The sequence below is a fragment of the Herpailurus yagouaroundi genome, unplaced genomic scaffold, assembly GCF_014898765.1.
Source record: "Herpailurus yagouaroundi ecotype Mexico unplaced genomic scaffold, PumYag 67690, whole genome shotgun sequence".
In the NCBI taxonomy this organism is placed as follows: Eukaryota; Metazoa; Chordata; class Mammalia; order Carnivora; family Felidae; genus Herpailurus; species Herpailurus yagouaroundi.
In genome coordinates, this window is record NW_024420490.1 from 999,824 (window position 1) to 1,019,761 (window position 19,938).

At 40.5% G+C, this 19,938-nt stretch overlaps 1 protein-coding gene across 2 annotated transcripts in view; it reads left to right on the forward strand.

The window, feature by feature from the left end:
• The first annotated feature begins 125 nt into the window (after positions 1-125).
• MOSPD2 (motile sperm domain containing 2) overlaps positions 126-19,938 on the forward strand; it is a 53,919-nt gene continuing 34,106 nt past the window's right edge. For both annotated transcript variants that reach the window (XM_040468316.1, XM_040468315.1), the window contains exons 1-4: positions 126-258; positions 421-490; positions 17,299-17,454; positions 19,548-19,634. In XM_040468316.1, the coding sequence (XP_040324250.1) occupies positions 250-258; positions 421-490; positions 17,299-17,454; positions 19,548-19,634 (322 nt within the window). In that variant the 5' untranslated portion in view covers positions 126-249. The remainder of the gene's footprint in view (positions 259-420; positions 491-17,298; positions 17,455-19,547; positions 19,635-19,938) is intronic.

Consider the following 19,938-nt stretch of genomic DNA (forward strand, 5'->3'; position numbering starts at 1 on the left):
TGAGGGAGCGGAGCCCGCACCAGAAGCTAATGGAAAGCCAGGCTAAGCTCCTGGTCCCGCCTCCAGACCCAAGCGGCCGCATCAGATTGGGCAGCGCGGCGACGCTTCCGCCCGCCTCCCGGTGTCACGCGACGGTCTCCACCTCCCGCCCTTCCCTCTCTACCTCCCGGCCCTCCCGGCCAGTGATGAGATATTCGGACAGGTGGGGAAGTGGCCACGGCAATCGAAATCACGTCCACGAGCGCGACCATGGCCGAGGTGAGGAGCCGACCGCACTGCTGCCGTCCCCCCCCCCTCCCCTAGATCCGGAAGCTTCCTCTGAAGTCCGGGGGCCGTGCCCCCAAGTGCAGGTGGGCTGGGCTGAAGGGAAGCGGGATGGTGTGCGTGGTGTCTAAGCGTCCCTTCGTGTCTCCCTTTCAGTGTCACACCCAGAATAAAGCCAAGCTCGTCTCTGAGACCCGACGGAGATTCGAAGCTGATTATGTGACAGGTGGGTACCGCGTTCTCGGTGTTGAGGCAGGTAGGCAATGAGCGTCCCCAACTTTCCGAAGGTGTTGGCGGGCGTCTCTGTGGGAGGCTTTAGGGACCCTTTCGACCCTCACAGGGATGAGGCCCTGCACGTTTCCAAGGTTTTCTTCTAACATCCCATGCACGGTGGCTCCAATGGGGCAGGTGATACGCCCATTGCTTCCTGAAGGGTTAATGTAAGTTAGAAATTGGTGAGTTTCTAGCATCTCAAGTTTATGGAACTTGGAGAACACTTGCAAGGCCCACGGCACGGGTGACACCGTACAGTGCACAGTTTCTGTGCTGACCTTTCACCAGCAACAATAGAGAAAAAAACGTGGAAACTGCCGTAATGCTATTCACGTGTACTTAATTGGGGATACAAATTCCTTGGATACTTGGCCTAATTCCACTTCATACTACCCAGTATGCTACCCACGGAGCAGCCCTCCAGTACTGGAACAAGTTCTCTGTCATACCGCACTGTACCTAGCAAAGTACCTGTGAGTCCAGAATTGATTCATTGGTTGAATACTATGTGTTCATGTGGTTGAACAGATGTCCCAGATACTTGAAACTGATGGCTTAATCCTTGTACAGTCATTTTTAAAAACTTACAGGGGCGCCTGGGTGGCTCAGTCGGTTAAGCGGCCGACTTCGGCTCAGGTCATGATCTCGAGGTCCGTGAGTTCGAGCCCCGCGTCGGGCTCTGTGCTTACAGCTCAGATCCTGGAGCCTGTTTCAGATTCTGTGTCTCCCTCTCTCTGACCCTCCCCCGTTCATGCTCTGTCTCTCTCTGTCTCAAAAATAAATAAACGTTAAAAAAAAATTTAAAAAAAAAACCTTACAGGATAATGTGTTATAAACGTGGAATAAATATTTGAATCCTGACTCTGCCACTTAATAGCTTAGTTGTCTTTTCTAAGCCCCGGTTTCCATATCTGTGAAACGTGAATAATTACGTTAGGAGGATTAACTGAAAAAGCATATATCAAACTGTCTACCATGGGGTTAACCTATTGCAAGCTCTCAACAACTGTTTTGTCTGCATAATCACTTTGACTGCTGTGGAAGGGGTTAAGCTTCTGCATCTTGAGGGCTCAGCAGAGGTTCTCTGCAACTTTAGACTGCCCTAGATTAAATGTCAGTTGATGACCTAGAATAAATAAGGAAATGTGTTCCAAATAACCTGGTCAGTAAATCTTTTTTCATCCTCCCTGTCAATTTTCTTCACATCCCAAACTTTGCACTAGAGAGTTGCAAAAGCACTCGATTCACTTTTAGCCCAGAGATCTCATGTCTAATAATATAGCTGGTTCCAGTAAAGAGATAATTCTAAAATTGCTTTCTGTAGAGATGTAATTCTTACAGTCACATGGTTTATAGTATTTTAAGAAGTAATCCAGAACTTGACCTAATGTGCTCGTGGCTCCCCAATAGCCATGTACTCACCCAAAGGAGGAAGCAGAATATGTGTGTGTGTGTGTGTGTGTGTGTGTGTGTGTGTGTAGTCAGAAAAATGTAGCAATAGACAAGATCTCAAAAGTCATCTTGGTCCAACCTTCTCATTTTTAAAATGAAGAAAGATCTAGAGAGATTAAGTGATTTGCTCCAAATCCTTGGTGTTAGTGGCTAGGCCTGGGCTTGTGCTCAAGTTTTCTCAATTTCACTACAGTGAAAATCTTTGGCAACACCAGCATGTCAAATTGGATTGTGTCACTCCCCAACTTGAAACCCTTCAGTACCTTCCCACTGTGTCTAGAATGAAAATCTCGGTTCTTTATGGTGGCCTGCACAGCAAGGCCCTGCATGCTGTAGCTGCTGCCCCCCCCAATCCTAATCCGTAACTACTCTCTTCGCTTAGTACAGATTTCACCACTGCCCACAGTCAGAAACATATCACATCTTGCAATCTACTACGCATGAACACATAACCGAAGCAAAAGTTCATTCAAGAATACTTATTCTGAAAACCTAGGACTCCCTGGTGCAGTGACCCACAAAATTGACATCACAACCTATGCGACCCACAGTTTGAAAAACACGACCAGCCACACTGCGTCTCTTATGTTCTTCAAACAGACTGAATCTGTGTTTATCTCGGGAGCTCTCCACTTCTCTTTGTTTGGAAGGCTCTTGCCCAGATAGTGTGTATGGCTGGGACCATTTTTTTTTCTTTCCCATCTTGGTTTAAATATCTCTGAGAGACCTTTCCTGATTATTAAATAGCCTCCCTGTCTTGTTTGTCTCCTTCACAGCTCTTACCATAACCTGTAATTATCATGTTCGTTTGTTTACTCGCTTACTGTTCATTTCGTCCGATGGAATGTGTTTGGGTCTAGGGCAACCTGTGGACGTGGAGGGCAGGGTCTGACTCACCTCAGTATACCTAACACAGTTTTCAATATATACTCAATATAGCAATGCTTAAATGTATACATGGGGAGATTAATCCAAGTCTGCATTATGAGTAGTCCGAACTGGCTCCCCACCCCCGCCAAAATCTGACAAAGAACAGCCCTCACAATACATTTCATAAAGACAAGCATTATTTCAAAGTAAAACACTTTATAGGCAGGGTTTTGTCCTTAAATATACACGCTTGGGTATGTGTGAATACACGTGACGTGTGAGTGGGGCATCTTGCACAGCTGTTGTAAATACTAATTCAATTTTAAAGACTTGCACGGGAAAGGAAAAATAAAAATCTTTAAAGATTTTCTAAAGTTTGAGTTTCCTGAGATACTGCATCAGGTAAAGGAAAAGTAGGAAAGTGGTAAAAAGGGGTTTTTGATCTGCTTGTGTTTGCCCTTTCAGGTTTACTTTTTAGAAATTAACTCAAGTGCTTAGAGAACAGGCACTTTTCTTCTATCTCTGTCTTTCATTTCACCCTATTATCATTAGCAATGTTTTCAGAAGAGACTTAAGGCTGACTTAAGCAAACAAATGTGATATTTTTCCTAAAGGAAAGTATTATCTGCAAATATGTCACTTTAAGCACTGGCTGTACTCCAGAAACTCTTTTGGAGGTAGGTTCTTGGGAATTCCAAGCACATTTTTGTTTCCATGGAAATTAAGTTACCAATTATGGATAGATTTGTGGCTGGCAAAAAGAATAAAAGTCCATAATCGTTTCATGCATTACAAATGGTCCTTTTTTCTGTCATTGTTTCTGTGAGAAATTCCACACAAAGTCTCAAATAAGAAACGTTTCCCATTCTGTCTTCCTCCTTCTTGTGGCAAAGGCAAGAGACTACTCCCTTGTGACAGTAATTTATTTGGTTCCTCAAATACTCATTATGTGCTTATTTCTGGGAAGCAGTGTGTCAATATTAGAAAAAGAACTGAAGACAGATAGAGCCCCTTCCTGAACTTACAATCCAGTAGAGGCGTTAAAACAGGCTAACTGTTAGAGTTCAGGCAAATTGTGTCAAGAGGAATAAGGGTGCTAAAATTTCTGTAGAAGTCAAAGACAAGGAAAAGATCACATCTGATCGGGGTGATTGGGTTAGCACAAAGTGAGAAAAAACTTCATAGAAAACGTGGTGTTTCTCATGAACTTTGGAAGATGGTAGAACTTGGCCCGGTGGAGAAAGTGATCCAGATGGATCAAATAGTCTGAGCTGTAGTGAGAAGGCGCAGGGCATGTTGGGGAAGCCATGGGAAGTCCGCTTTGATGAGCTTTAATGGGGGGGGGGGGGTGAGCACATCCGCTAAAAACAGTGGGAATGTACCATGGAGAGCCTTGAACAAAAGCAAAGTGTGTGTACCCAAGTGAGTTTGGAGAACATTTGAAAGGTTGGTGGGTTTTCTTATTTTAGCTTTGTTTCTTGACTTCCCAAATGTGTGAATTTATTTAAATGAATTTGGATCATACCAAAAAGTCATACCATAAGCTTACCATCCAGAGATGGCTCTGCTAACAGTAGATGCAGTTTTTTTCTGGTCTTTTTTTTCCATGCATTAAAAAAGTAGTTAAAAGGCTATTGTGTGTGTACTTTTAGGGCTTGCATTGTTTTATTGACACGATCAAATTTATTTCCCCATATGGATGAAGTAAGCATTTAATACTTAGTCCCCTAAGTAAAAGATAATTTTCTTTTATCTTCAATACTCCCTATTTGGATATGTAGATTCTTTCCAGTTGTTAATACAGCTTTTTGTACGGTAGTTCAGGTGGCTTCCTTAAGATTCATGTCTAGAAGTAGAATTATTGGTTTCAAGAGTGTGACTGTTTTTAAGACACTTCATCTGCGTGCTAACTTTTCCTCCCCAGAAGTCACACCAAGATTTATTCCCACCACCAGGTGTGAAAGTGTTAGTCTTCCCACAGCCTTCCCCATGTATAGTGTCATCATTTCTTAACTGATGGTTATTTTAGTTTGCATCTGGTTACTAGTGAGAGTAACCTACTTTTCATATATTTACATCGATTTGTAGTTTCAATTTTTTTTTCATCACTGTGGCTTTTAAAATTGGTTTGGACTTGTTTCACTTTCACTTTTTTCATTTTTTGAATGTATTCAAAATTATCCATTCCTTTGTGGTTTCTTTCATTGCTGTTAAATAATTTTCTTTCCGATAATTTTCTAGTCCTTTAATTTTTGTTTTGTTTAGCTTATTATTGTTTTAAGTTTATTTTGAGAGACAGAGCGCATGCATGCATGCACACAAGTGGGGGAGAGGTAGAACGAGAGGGAGGGAGGGAGAATCCCAAGCAGGCTCTGCACTGTCAGCCCAGAGTCTGACGCGGGGCTCTAACTCACAAACCATGAGATCATGACTTGAGCCGAAATCCAGAGTTGGATGCTTAGGCAACTGAGACACCCAGGTGCCCCTGTCTTGGCTTATTATTTTTTATAATTTGAAATCTCTTTTAAGTACAGATTGTATAAATCATGAATAGAGTAAACACCTATACACTTACCACTCAGCCAAAGAAACAGAACTTCCTGTGTACCCCCAGCCCTGCCACTCAGGGGCGGCTGCTTGTCCTGCATTTGCTGTTACTCATTCTCTTGCTTTTCATTAGCTTTACCACCTGTGACGTATTCCACATCAGTCCTTTATTAAGTTTACCTGTTTTTAAACTCTAGAAGATGAATGTATTTCTCCATGATTCGCTTCTCTAACTCACGAGTCATCTGTATTATCAAACGTAAGTGTGCTTGAGTCCTTTTTATACCCGTGTAATAGTGCATGGAATGAAAATACCAGTTGATGGATTTGGGGTTGTGTCTAAGTTTTGCTACTATGTGCAGTGCTGCTCCAAACGTTCTTTTTTTAAAAAAATGTTTTAATGTTTATTTTTGAGAGAGAGAGAGACACACACACACACACACACACACAGAGTGCAAGCCGGGGAGGGGCAGAGAGAGAGGAAGACACAGAATCCGAAGCAGGCCCCAGGCTCCAAGCTGTCAGCACAGAGCCCGACGCGGGGCTCCAACTCACAAACCTCGAGATCATGGCCTGAAGTCGGACGCTTAACCAACTGAGCCACGCAGGCGGCCCAAAGAGTCTTAAAGATCTCTGATGCCTAGACTTTCTCTAAGGCATCAGTTCTCAGAGTTGGCCCAGGAACTGTAGTTCCTGGAGACCATTTCAAGGAGCTTGAGAATTCAAAACTACTTTTACAATAACACCAAAACATCATTTTCCTTTCTCACTGTCCTTCTCTCACAAGCATACAGTGGCATTTTCCAGAGGTCACATGGCATGTGATGATGTCATTGCTCTGACAGCTGATAGAACATGTGCTTTTGTGTTGTCATGTGTAAAACTTTCAGTTCTAATACTTAATGGAGTAATTACGCGTATAATCCACATAAACTAAAAAGCTCTTTAGAGCCCTCAGTTATTTTCAAGAGTATTAAAGGGGTCCTGAGACCGTGAAGTTTGAGAACTTTCTGCTGTAGGGTTTGTGCCCAACAGCAAAATGTGTGGGTCATAGATGAGGCACCTGTTCAACTTTATTCGGTAATGCTGAACAGTTTCCCAAAGTGATTGCACCGGTTTTCATTTAAACCAGCAGTTTGTGAATGCCCTTGTTTTTCCCCCACTCTAAAATTTGGTGTGTGTTTGTTGTTAATTGCTGCCCATCTGATTAGGGTGTAGGGATAGCTCATTGTGGTTTTAATTGCCTTGCTTTGAGTACCAGTGAGATTGAGCATTTCTTCCTATCTTTATGGGCCATTTGGTTTCTGTGAAAATCACTTCTTCAGGCTCTTCTTGGCCCTTTGTTCCTCCATGTAAATTATAGAATCAGCCTATCATGTTTCTGCAAAAAAACACAAACAAACCCACAACTGACATTGGGATTTTGAATGAAATTGTGTTAAATCAGAAGACCAGTTCTGGGAGACTTGACCTCATCATGATTGGGTCTTCCTATCTAAGAACTGGTATATCTCTGCTAAACACTTCCTTGTTGAAAGATTTATAATTTTCTCCAAAGAAGTTAAGTCACTTCTGTTAAATTTATTCCCAGATACTTTACGTGTTATGTATTTGTGGTTGTTTAAATGGTATTTCTTAAGAATTTTCTAAATGATTGTTTCTGGTTAGCAGAAAGTACATTTGACTTTTTTACATTGATATTGAATTCAAAAACCTTACCAGCTCTCACTAATTTCAATAAGTTATCTCTAGATTAGTTTGGAATTTCTTGGGGTGGGCGGGTGAGAAAGAGAGGGAGAGAGAATCTTTGTATCTGCAATACCCCAGCTCCATTTCGAGCTAGCATATGGTGGGAGACCACAGATTAATTAGTCCTCATAACTAATGAGTTATATATTAACCTCCAAGAGTGGAGGCCTTTAAAAGGCAGGCAGATAGACACTTGAAGTTTCTTAAATTTTGTTCCACGTTTATAACATTCTCAAGGTTAACATTTTAACATTGTCATGATCAGAATAAGAGGAAAAGATTTTAAGAGTTTGTCAATTTTTGTCCTTGTTTTCCATATCTAAAAATACCAAGCCCCTGTCGTGGAGAATATAAGGTTGTAACTTTGCAGGGAGACTTGAGCGGTAAATGGGTGATGGGGTAGGGAATTGATAGACCTGCTGATTTGTGTATCTTTATTCTCAGTAATAACTTTGATCAGTGCTTGGCAAACATTTTTTTTTAACTCATCTCTTTAAGTTGTTGATACCTTCTCTTCTTCATATATGTTCATCCCAAATGTTTAGTGAGATTATGCACCTTTAGAGATTATGACTAGTACACTGTCATTCCTAACATGTCACTTGTATTTAGTCAACTATTTGAAAAGCTTGCATGCAAAGAGGGGTCTGTTTACCAAATCTGTGTCCTCTGGGTGGTGGAGTGCATGAATGATTTTTCATCGCTGAAAATTTTAATCTCTCATCCAAGTTTGGTTTGATTAGATCTCAAGGAGATGGAGTAGAGCTCACAGAAATTATAATTTTTTCCCCCTTGCAGTTGTTCATCCAGGAAAGGGAGGACAAAAATTTGCTGCATTTCAATCCAAACTGTTTTCAGCAGAATTTGTGTTGACCTTAGAGATTTGGCATGTATGTATAGAATGTGTTTGACATTAGTTACTTTATATATATAATATATATATAATTAGTTTTATATATATATATAATATATATATACTTTATATATGTAATATGTATATATAGTTACTTTATATATATATATAATATATATATAATATACTATATATATATAGTAGTAGGGCCATGACTTGCAGAAGATTTTCTTTTCCCATTATACTGCTATATATTCACTGACATAGGACATTCATAGACAGTTTTTAAGTTATTGTACAGGCAATTACTCTATACCCAGATCATTGGAGGAAAAAAAATCAGAACTGTGTAAGACAAAATAAAAGACATGAGAAACCCCATATACATCCAGAAGGAAAAAGAGACCGTGCTGTTGGAAGGTAAAATAGTTGACAGTTTGCCAGAGTTTAAAAAAGACATTAAATCCTCCGGTGTGGGGGGCGCCTGGGTGGCGCAATCGGTTAAGCGTCCGACTTCAGCCAGGTCACGATCTCGCGGTCCGGGAGTTCGAGCCCCACGTCAGGCTCTGGGCTGATGGCTCGGAGCCTGGAGCCTGTTTCCGATTCTGTGTCTCCCTTTCTCTCTGCCCCTCCCCCGTTCATGCTCTGTCTCTCTCTGTCCCAAAAATAAATAAAAACGTTGAAAAAAAATTAAAAAAAAAAAAATCCTCCGGTGTGGGGCACCTGGGTGGCTTAGTCGGTTAAGCATCCGACTCTTGATTTCGGCTCAGGTCACGATCTCACGGTTTGTGGGTTCAAGCCCCACATTGTGCTCCACGCTGACCGTGTGGAGCCTGCTTGGGACTCTCTCTCTTTCTCTCCATCTCTCTCTCTCTCTCTCTGTCTCTCTCAAAAAACTTAAAACAACAATAAATCCTCAGGTTAAAAAAGCATGATAAGATCTGAGCATCATGAAGGAAAAAGAAATTATTCCCTAGGCATATCATAGTGAAACTGTCAAAACACCACAAAGAAAAAAAATCAGACAACCAGAAAGAAGTGACAGATTGTCTGCAAAGGAACAGAAATCAGACTGCTATTTGATTTCTCCTCAGCAGCAGTTAATGCCAGGTAACAGTGAAATAATTTCCTGAAAATGCTAAGGGAGGTAACTGCCCATTTAGAATATTTAGTCAAAGGTGAGGGTAAATTCTTTTAGGATATGCAAAGAATGACAGTCCATCTCTAATAAAAAATTACTAGACTACTTCATGAATAAGAATATAGAACCTGGAAAGAGGCAGAAAGATCCAGAAACAACGAAAAGCAAAGAAATGGGTAAATAAATCAGTAAAGAAAAAAAAATCCAAATGTTAATAGTAAAAAAATTTTTAACAGTATTGGCAGGTGTAGGGAGGTTGGAAGGACTTGAATTATTTAGAAGGAAGGTAGAGATAATTAACTGTAGATTTTGTCAATAAAATGAATATTTCAATGAAGGGTAACCACTGAGCTCCAGAAATAAATATTTAATTTCCAAGCTATGGAGGGATGAAAAGGTGAATCTCTCCAGCGGGAAGTGTGAAAGGAGAAAAACAGCATAGGAACTAGAAAAGACAGTAAGACAGCAAAATAACCCCAACTTTATCACCTTACCATAAACGTAAACCAATTCATACTTATTAACAGAGCAGATTTTTACAACCTTAATTGCATTCTACTTACAAAACACTAAATTTATTAAATTTATTAAAATTAATGCAGAAAACTTGAAAATAAGGAGATGGAAAAAAGTGTCCAAAACAAATACTAACCAAAAGTGATACTGTGTTGGCTGCACTTTTGTTAGATGAAATATTTAGAATGAAAAACATCAGTACATTTCAAAAGGGATTCTACTGTTGATAAATGGAACCCTGAAAAGGTATTGCATTTAGGAATTAACAACATAAAATAGTGTCTCACCATATAGCCTTCAAATACATAAAGCGAACGCTCCCAGAATTATGAGAGAAATTCAAGAAATCCACAAACATGTTGAATGGTTTTAACAAACCTTTCACAAATACACAGAACAAGCAGGCAAGAAAGCCTTAAGATGTTAGATTTTATGAAAAATGTTTTTTTGTTGTGTTAAGCAAACTCTACCCCCAACGTGGGGCTGAAACTCATGACCCAGAGATCAAGAGTCACATGCTCTACTGACTGAGCCAGCTGGGCTCCCCAAGACTTTAGACTTTCATTTAACACAACGAGCAAAGTTGATCATAGATTCATACATGTATATGTGTGTGTATAAATGTATAGTCTCTCCTGCCCAATAGAGAATATATATACTTTAGAAAATATAGGGGCACCTGGGTGGCTCAGTCGGTAAGCACCCAACTTCGGCTCAGGTCATGATCTCTCAATTTGGGGATTCATGCCCCGCGTCGGGCTCTGTGCTGACAGCTCAGAGTCTAGAGCCTGCTTCAGATTCTGTGTCCCCCTCTCTCTGTCCCTTCCTCCCTTGTGCTCTCTTTCTCAAAAATAAATACATAAACTTAAAAAAAAGAAAATATATTTGTTCTCTTGTAGCTTTTGCAAACATTCACCACATATTAGGTCATAAAGGAAGTCTCAGAAATTCCAAAGCAGCTAGATCACACATACCGTGTTTTTATGCCATTAGGCAACTATGTTAGAAGTCACAAATCCCGGGTTTCAGCCCCAACAAAAACACAAGAGAAAAAGAAAAAAAGTCAAACAGGTACTCAAAAATCAAATGTTAGGAAACGAAAATAACATACCTTTAAATAACCCACGGGTTAACAACTTCCCAGTAATGTGTGTAATTCTTACCTCTGCTAAATAACCATTGGTTAAAGAAGATATCACAATGGAAATTATTAAACAGTTAAAGCTGAGCAGAATATCTGTGGTCTTTCATTCATTAGAAAACAAGGCCCCCATAAAAATCAGCAATAGATTCAATTCAAGGAGCTACAACATGAACATGAATAAATTTACAGAGAAAGTAGAAGGAAAGAAATAGGAGCAGATATTCATGGTATAGGAAAGAAGATAGTAGAATAAACTTCAGTTGGGTTTTTTTAATGTCTGTTTGTTTATTTTGAGAGAGAGAGGGAGAGAGAGAAAATCCCAAGCAGGCTCCATGCTGACAGTGCAGAGCCCCATGCGTGGCTGAAACCCAGGAACCTGGAGATCATGACCTGAGCCAAAACCAAGAGTCAGACCCACTGAGCCACCTAGGTGCCCTAAGCTGTTTTTTTGAAAGGACTGGTGAAACAGACAAACCTAGGATGACTGATTAATACAAAGGGATGAATGCAAAGACTTACACTGGGAGCAAACAGCAGACAGAATTATAGATGTGGTGGAGAGTTTTTTTAAAAATCCTGAGAGAATACAATCACCAGCCTTATCATAGTAAGTTATAAAACTTAGAGTAAGTGCAAAGCTTTCTGGAGAAAAGAAAAATGACCTCAAATTGTCTCAATTAGAAGTAAAAAACATAAATAGATCAGTGAGTATTCAAGAAGTTGAGTTGGGAGCCATAGATTTCTACCACTGTCCCCATCACAGAGATACACATGTACACATGAAGCCCAAGCAGTTTTGCTGGTCCCAGGAATGCAAAGATGATTCACGATCAGAAAATGCAGCAGAGGAATGTACCACATTAAAAAAATGCTTTCCAATAAAATTTTTGACTAGGTACAGTTCACCAATAAAAATCACATAAAAAGGTAAACATTGTGGGGCACCTGGGTGGCTCAGTCGGTGAAGCGTCTGAGTCTTGATTTTGGCTCAGGTCATGATCTCAAGTTTTGTGAGATTGAGCCCTGCTTTGGGCTCCATGCTGACAATGAGGAGCCTGTTTGGGATTCCCTCCCTCCCTCCCTCCCTCCCTCCCTCTCTCTCTCTCTCTCTCTCTCTCTCTCTCTCTCTCTCTCTGCCCCTCCCATGTGCTCTCTCTCAAAATAAAAAAAAAGGTAAACATCAGACATCTTTCACCTCATGTGCCTCATCAGTCCCTTCCCTTTTCCCTTGATCTAACTGAATTTGTTTTTTCTTTTTTCCATACTTATTTGAGCAAATACAAATATGTATGCATTAACAAAATGAGGGAAAAATGTTTATTTCAATAAAGGTAGAAACCACACTGGCTATAATTCAACTTTATATAAAGCAGGCAAAACTTGTAGCAAAGGAAAACTTTCTGTAAGTGTATCTTCTAAAAACCTACAGCAAATGTTATGTTTAACTGTGAAACTTGAAAATACTTCCCATAAAGTCAAGGGCAAGACAGTGATCTTCACTATTATTTCTAAAATTCTAGAGTATATAAAATAACCTAGTTATCAGTATGGCAAGGAAAATAAGAGGTATGAAGTTTTCCTTTCTGGTTATTATTGGCTCAAGATAGCAACACAGAAACCTCTAAATCTAATAGAAGACATTTGCAACATTTTTTCTTTTTTTGAGAAAATTATAAAATATTACTAAACATCAAAGGAAGACCTGAATAAATAAACGAAGGTATATCTCATCTAAGATAGAAAACTCCTCCCCTCTCTACAACAGACCAGTTTTTTCTATAGACCTCCAGCTGAGGGTGGTTTTTGTATTTTTAAAGGGTTGCTGGGGAAAAAAAAAAAAAAAGGGCAGCAACAGCAGCCATCTGTGGCCTTGAAAGTCTAAGGTATTTGGATATTTACCATCTAGCCCTTTACCAAAAGCTTGCCCGCACCTGTAATAGACTGGTGGTTCTCGAAATGTTGGTCTCTGGACCAGCAGTGTCCGCATCCTGTATGAACTTGGTACAAATATGGAGTCTTGGTTCCCACCCATGAATTAGGCACTCTGGGAGTGGGGTCCAATAATTCCTTTTTAAACAAGCCCCCCTGGTGATCCTGACTGGTGCTGAAGTTTGAGAATTACTGGTGTAGGCCAGTGGCTTAATCCCTTTTTTAAGAGATCACCTGCTTCTCAGTCTCTCACCAGATAGCTTCATAGGAAAGCAGAGATTTAGGGTAGGTTGCGGCCTACTAACAGAGGATGGCCTTAAGGGAATATTTTGTTATTTCAGCTTGATGGCTCCCATTGTTGACATTAACGCAGTCCAGCCAGTAGAAATGGTCCAGCTAATACAGATGCCATTTCAGGGCCCTACCAGGACTTTCAAGTTGGTCAGTGCTCCAAGTCCTGGAGAAATAAGAGGTTCTAAATTACTATAATGTTTCACAGCTATGTGTTTGCTGCTTTTGAACATCATTATGCTGTCCAGTTCATCACTGTTCTCTAGTTTTCATTATCAGAATACTTTTGTATTTTTTCCAACCTTTATCTAAACTGCAGGCACATTTATAATCACTACAGTATACTTCTAAGATTTTCTCAACTGACTAATAGGTCAGTGAGAATTTAGTCTTCTATTAATGGGTATAATTCTACCTTACATTAATCACAATTCATTTATATATTATTTAAACTTTGGGGGATGTTCTTGATCTTCATAGGACGATGGGTAGACAGACCTCATCTCTATTTCACCGAGAAGAAAATCAGGCCTAGAGCAGCTGGCTCGGTCCCTCTACGTGGTTTTAGTAGCATGGGTCTTCAGACTCCCATCACTCTGCCCTGTATACTGAATCTGGCGAGACGTTTTTTCATGTTTTTTAACTTTTAAAACACAGTTCTAGAGGTGCCCGGGTGGCTCCGTCAGTTAAGCGCCTGACTCTTTGATTTTGGTTCAGGTCATGATCTCGTGGTTCATGAGATTGAGCCCTTGTGTCGGGCTCTGCCCTGATAGCGCGGCGCCTGCTTGGGACTCTCTCTCCCTCTCTCTCTCTGCTTCTCCCTTGCTCGAGTGTGTGTACTTTCTCCCTCTCTCTCTCTCTCAAATAAATAAATAGAACCCACCACCCAAGATTAATGTTGGTTTGCAATGAAAGTTTTCAGTGGTTCACAGAAAGATGAAAGGTATTATGGGAATATATATGTATACGTACATGTATGTATATAAAACTAATCTCTTCTTCCTCTTTATGCTTTAATTATCAAGAGGTAAAAGTCTCTCAAAACAGTGTCCTCAGTAGGTGGGGGGCAGACGTGTGTACACAAATACATGTTTTGGGAGCTGTAGTTTCCTTTTGAGTGTACATCTTTAGTTTATTCCTGTAACATCTCTTTTTGCCAGAGGACTAGTTTTCTGAAAACTACCTCACACTTGCAGGTTCAGTTGCGCTGGTGCAGTATTTGAAAGCAGCAAATTATGTTGTCATCAACACACTTATTACACGTGGCCTTGCAGGCCCAGGCCAGGTTTTCCTTCCCTTGAATGCCCAGGTTACTCTCTTTTTCTCTCTCATTCTCTCTCTCCTCCCTTCTTGCCTCAGTCCTCCTCTCCTCTTCTGGCTGGACTTTTTTTCCACGTCTCTCCCTCCCACCACCACCACGGGACCCCCTCCCCAATCTTTTCCTTCTGCATCTTTTCCTTGCTCTTTTCTGCGTCTGTCTAGGGGTAAATACTGAACAAGCATTTCACAAGCAAATACATGTTCTGATAATAATAGTCATTTTAACATAGAGATTTCTTTTTTTTTTTCTAAATTTTTTTTTTCAACGTTTATTTATTTTTGGGACAGAGAGAGACAGAGCATGAACGGGCGAGGGGTAGAGAGAGAGGGAGACACAGAATCGGAAACAGGCTCCAGGCTCTGAGCCATCAGCCCAGAGCCCGACGCGGGGCTCGAACTCACGGACCGCAAGATCGTGACCTGGCTGAAGTCGGACGCTTAACCGACTGCGCCACCCAGGCGCCCCTAACATAGAGATTTCTAACTTCAGATACCTGCATCCCTAAAAGCTATTCAAAAGCAGTCCGTTTTAAATTTCTTAGTAACAGGCACTGTCTCTTTTATGGTATCCCTAGTGGTAATAGCAACAGTGGTAGTAATAATGATAATAACAATAATGTTTTATACTTCGTATTATGGCTAATATTTTTTTTATTTTTTTTAATGTTTTATCTATTTTTGAGAGAGAGACAGAGAGAGAGGCAGAGTATGAGCAAGGGAGGGGCAGAGAAAGAGGGAGAGACAGAATCCGAAGCAGGCTCCAGGCTCTGAGCTGTCAGCACACAGTTCGACACCGGGCTCGAACTCGTGAACCGCGAGATCATGACCTGAGCCGAAGTCAGACGCTTAACAGACTGAGCCACACAGGCGCCCCGCGGCTAATATTTATTGAGTTTTTACCGCTTGCCACGTTGTTCTAGGTAAGTAGTTCTAAGTTTAGTCTTTGGACCCTTGGGGATGCCCACGACTCTGCGGGAACCTGTGAGGTCACAACTGTTTTCATAACAATACTGAGAAGCCATGTGTCTTTATCACTGTGTTGACATTTGAGCTGATTACACAGAAGCAGTGATGGGCAAAAGTGCTGGCTCCTCAGTGCCCATCAAGACGAGGGGTCATTGGAGTCTTCATTGTGGGTGCTCGCAATTTAAAAAAAAAAGCAGAAGCCAATTTTGTTTTAGAAAGTCCCTGATGAAGCGGTCAACTCTATTAAGGCTTGGCCCCTCAGTACATGTCCTTTTCACGTTCTGTGTGACAAAATTGGGCCGCACACACTAACCACTCCTGCGCGTTTGAGTTGACACCTGAATTAGTCACATTTTTCATGGCGAGTAAACTGTAGTTATTCAGACTTGGGTATTTGGCAGAAATGTTCTCGGAAATGAAGAAGTCAGCCTGTCATTTCAGGGAAAACACTGTATTGGTTGAGTGGAGAGGGCTGTCCAGTGGCCGGACTGGATGGTGCTTCTTCAGGGGGCACCTGCTCGCAGGGGCCTCTTGAGGCTAAACCATGTAAATTCTCATATCCGGCTCATGTTTATAAATCAGAACTAAAGAAAATTTGTACTTTGAATACTGACAAATCTTTGAGTAGCAGAGCTAAAAAGCATTTTCCAAAGTTTACCTACTACAGAACTGGTCATTGTATAGATTAGAAAAATAGAGTCGGGATATTGAAAACCGCCTCCAAGGTGACACTGTACAAGTGCATGGCTTATGGTCTAATCTTGCATTTTATAGTGCTTTAAGCTCCCAAGTACTTTCTCATATACATTTTCATCTGATCTTCACACAACCTTGTGATCGTCTAAAGCAGTTTAAAGATAAGGAAATTGAGACTGAAGGAAGAGTCTTTGAATACACTTTGTATTTTCCTGCCCTTTCGGCTGTTATCTCTGATGACTTGAAATAAGGCAGAGCAAATAGCGAGGAGAGAGAATCTATAAAACTTAGAGTCTAACCAGATGCAAAAAAAAAAAAAAAAAATGGAGATGAAGGAGCCAGGGAATTTTCTGAAGTTCTCACTTGGGCCCCTGGGAGGGTACCATTAGCTGAGATAATAAAAATAGAGAAGGAACAGATTCGCTCAACAAATGTTTCCTGGAGGCCTTTTCATTGGCACCAGTGTAGTCTGCTTTGGAGGACTCCTAAAATGGATAGATGGTGCTGCTACACACAGTCCCTGTGTGGGAAGATACAGCATGTATGCCAGTAACTCTGATCGGAACGAAAACATGCTAAATGCCTTTAAAAAAAAAAAAAGCCCAGTTTAAGTCCTGTAGCTGTTCCCAGGAGGGAAGGAATTACTTCTGGGCTCAGGGAAATTTTTGTGGAAGAGGAAGCATTTGAAAGAAGTCTTGCAGAATGGCAGAACCTGGATGTGCATAGGTGGTTGTGAGGAGACACGGGTCAGTTACAGAAAAATGGACCAAAATGTGGAAGATACCATAGCACATGTGCAGGTGGATGATGGGAAATTATTGGAAACAGTTACTCCAGTCAATTATGGGAAACGTTGACTGCTGCACACATGGTCAGTTTTCCATTTTGTATTTCATTTTTTTCAACAAGCATTGCCAAACAAATGTCTTCTTAAGCACAGTTTTTTTCTTTACATAAAAAACTTCATCTTTTCATTGACTAGGGTAAGGATTTCAAGTTCAGGTAACATAATGAAACAGCAAAATATTTGACTGTGGTCTTATTTTTTAATTCTACTGTGGCACATTTAAAGTAAACTTGCCATCCTTGGATAACTTTATTCTCCTCTCAATTACAAATGCCATCACTCCTTTAAACTGCATTTTCATCTGAACTGCACCCTTCAAGTAGCTATCTTCTGGAGCTTAGCCTTGTCTTGTACATCTTTCTTCTCCTTTGGCATTAGCGTTTGGTATTCCTCAGTGCAGAATTTATCTGACTTGGCCATTTATTATTGTTTTTCCTTAGATAAGTCAGATAAATATGATCCACGTGATGTTGAAAGGCTACAACAAGATGATAACTGGGTTGAAAGTTACTTACTTTGGAGGCATAATAATGTCGATGAAACACTGAAGATGCTTGATGAGAGTTTTCAGTGGAGGAAAGAAATGTCTGTCAACGGTAAGCCGTTCAATTTAACCTCGACAATATACTGTGCCCTGCATAAGTGTTAGTTTTACATTTATCAAATAGTGTATTTGCAGATATTTTTGGCAACCATCAAAAACACCAAAATAGAGTGTTTTATGACAACCCACTGACACTTTGACGGGGAGCATCTTATGAATGTCTTAAAAGCAGTATCATTCATAGGGAAATGAGATCACTGGAGAGCAAAATTACATTCAGATTCTTTGACCCCGAACAGAGTTAATCTGCGCTTATTTAGTTGGGTACCATTGAACAATAGCAAGACAGCATCTTCACTACTAGGCCTAGAGGTAAGGAGATACTGTTTTCCTAGTTTGGGTTTTTTTGTTTTTTGTTTTTCATTATTGCCTTATTGTCTCTCTCTGTCCCTGAGTTCCTGTGCTAATAGGTGCTCCCTGTTGCATTACTAAATGATTGGGGGATCCCTAAAACAGGCTTATCCCCAAGGATGCCTATAGCAGCCTTTGCTTAACTTCTTGATTTCAAGACCCAATTCTAGATGGACATTTTGCCCCAAAAAATGGGTTTTAACTCCTGGAAGGGGTTTTTAAATAGTCTTCCAAGTAGATGAAGCAACCTTCACAGGAAAATTACCCATGATGTCTGTCCTAAAAATTTAACACAAAGAATATGGCATAACCACTGCGGTTTTTAAAAAAATTTTTTTAATGTTTGTTTATTTTTGAGACAGAGACAGAGCATGAACGGGGCAGGGTCAGAGAGAGAGGGAGACACAGAATCCGAAGCAGGCTTCAGGCTCTGAGCTGTCAGCACAGAGGCCGGCGCGGGGCCCGAACTCACAGACCGTGAGATCATGACCTGAGCTGAAGTCGGACGCTTAACCGACTGAGCCACCCAGGTGCCCCCATAACTACTGGTTTTGATGAGGTACTGAGAAGGATTTCCTGACCTTGAGAGTAACAAACTCTGGAGTGAGTGAGTCTGGAAAGTTAAGACAAAAAAAGTCAACAAATAAATCCAGAGCAGATACTCTCCCCAGTCTTCATACTTGTAGAAAGAATCTAGGAAGCAGAGGGTGGTATTTAAGAGATAGTTTGATTGGAAATGTAAAAACTGTAGGTCATTTCAATGAACAGTGATGCATTTAAAATTCCGGCAAAGAAATAGAAATTATTTAAGTTCAGAATAAACTTTTAAACTCAACATTAGTTTTTTCTTATATAGAACTGCTAGTTTCCGGTGGCAAATAGCAGAGATACGGTAAATGGTACAGAAAAAAGGTAACGAATCTTGGAAAGTTCTCAGGGTGAATGAAACAAAAGCCTTGGCATTTGCTGCCTTGCTGTGTTGGTTCTTACCCTCATTACAGACTGGGCAGACCTTGTTTTGTTTGTCCTGCTAAAGGATCTAGCTTTTTTTTTTTTTTTTTGAAGTATTTTCCACTCACCCTAAGATTATAAAATGTGTTAGACTCTACTTGATATCAAACTTTACAGAAAAATAATTTACTAGAGAAGCCATAGTGATTTTTTAAATCAATTCTGAGACTATAATGTGGATATTTACTAGCATGTTATCTTGAAATTGTCCCAATAGTGATAGTATTTGTTGACAGTTATTATATGAAACAACCAAAACATGGAAATGTGTCCATATAATAATGGATGATGTGTCAAGGGAAATGGATTTTTCCCCATTTCTCTCATCCATGTCTTTAGTTGGTTTGTTTAGTTAGTAAGGAAAAAATTTTTTATTGCCAGAGATTCTTTCCAGATGTCTGAATAAGCTTGTCTTTTTTTTTTTTGTATCAGACCTACTATATAACATTAACCTTTACGTTACAAGTTTTTTTTTAAGTTTATTTATTTTGAGAGAGAATGAGCAGGGGAGGGTCAGAGAGAGAGGGACAGAGGATCTGAAGTGGGCTCTGAGCTGACAGCACAGAGCCCCATGTGGAGCTCCAGCCCACGAACTGTGAGATCATGACCTGAGCTGAAGTCAGACACTTAACCGACTGAGCCACCCAGGCGCCCCTACATTGTAAGTTTTCTCTTTAAAACGCTCCTAAGTTAAAGTTACTCATCAGGTTTATCCTTTTTTAGACCTCACTGAATCTTCCATTCCCAGATGGTTATTGGAAATAGGTGGTATTTATCTGCACGGTTATGACAAAGAAGGCAACAAGTTGTGTAAGTATATTGAATTGACGTACTGGCTTGTCAAGATTTTGAGATGCATTTATGTCAGCTGAATTAATAACAGTCAGAACCTTCTCCGTATGTACCACACATCAAGTTCCTTACAATTGGGGATCATTAGGGCCGTGTTGACACAGCGTCAGACACTTCATTGTGTGGTCTGTTGGCATTATGATAAAGCGGTAAAGGCAAATTTCAAGTCGCTAAGGGTTGCTGAATGGACTTTTCAAGGCCCTGCCCCCACCTTCTCCCCTTAGCTTCTTGTGAAATCTGCTATAGCAGGAGGAGCGTTAAG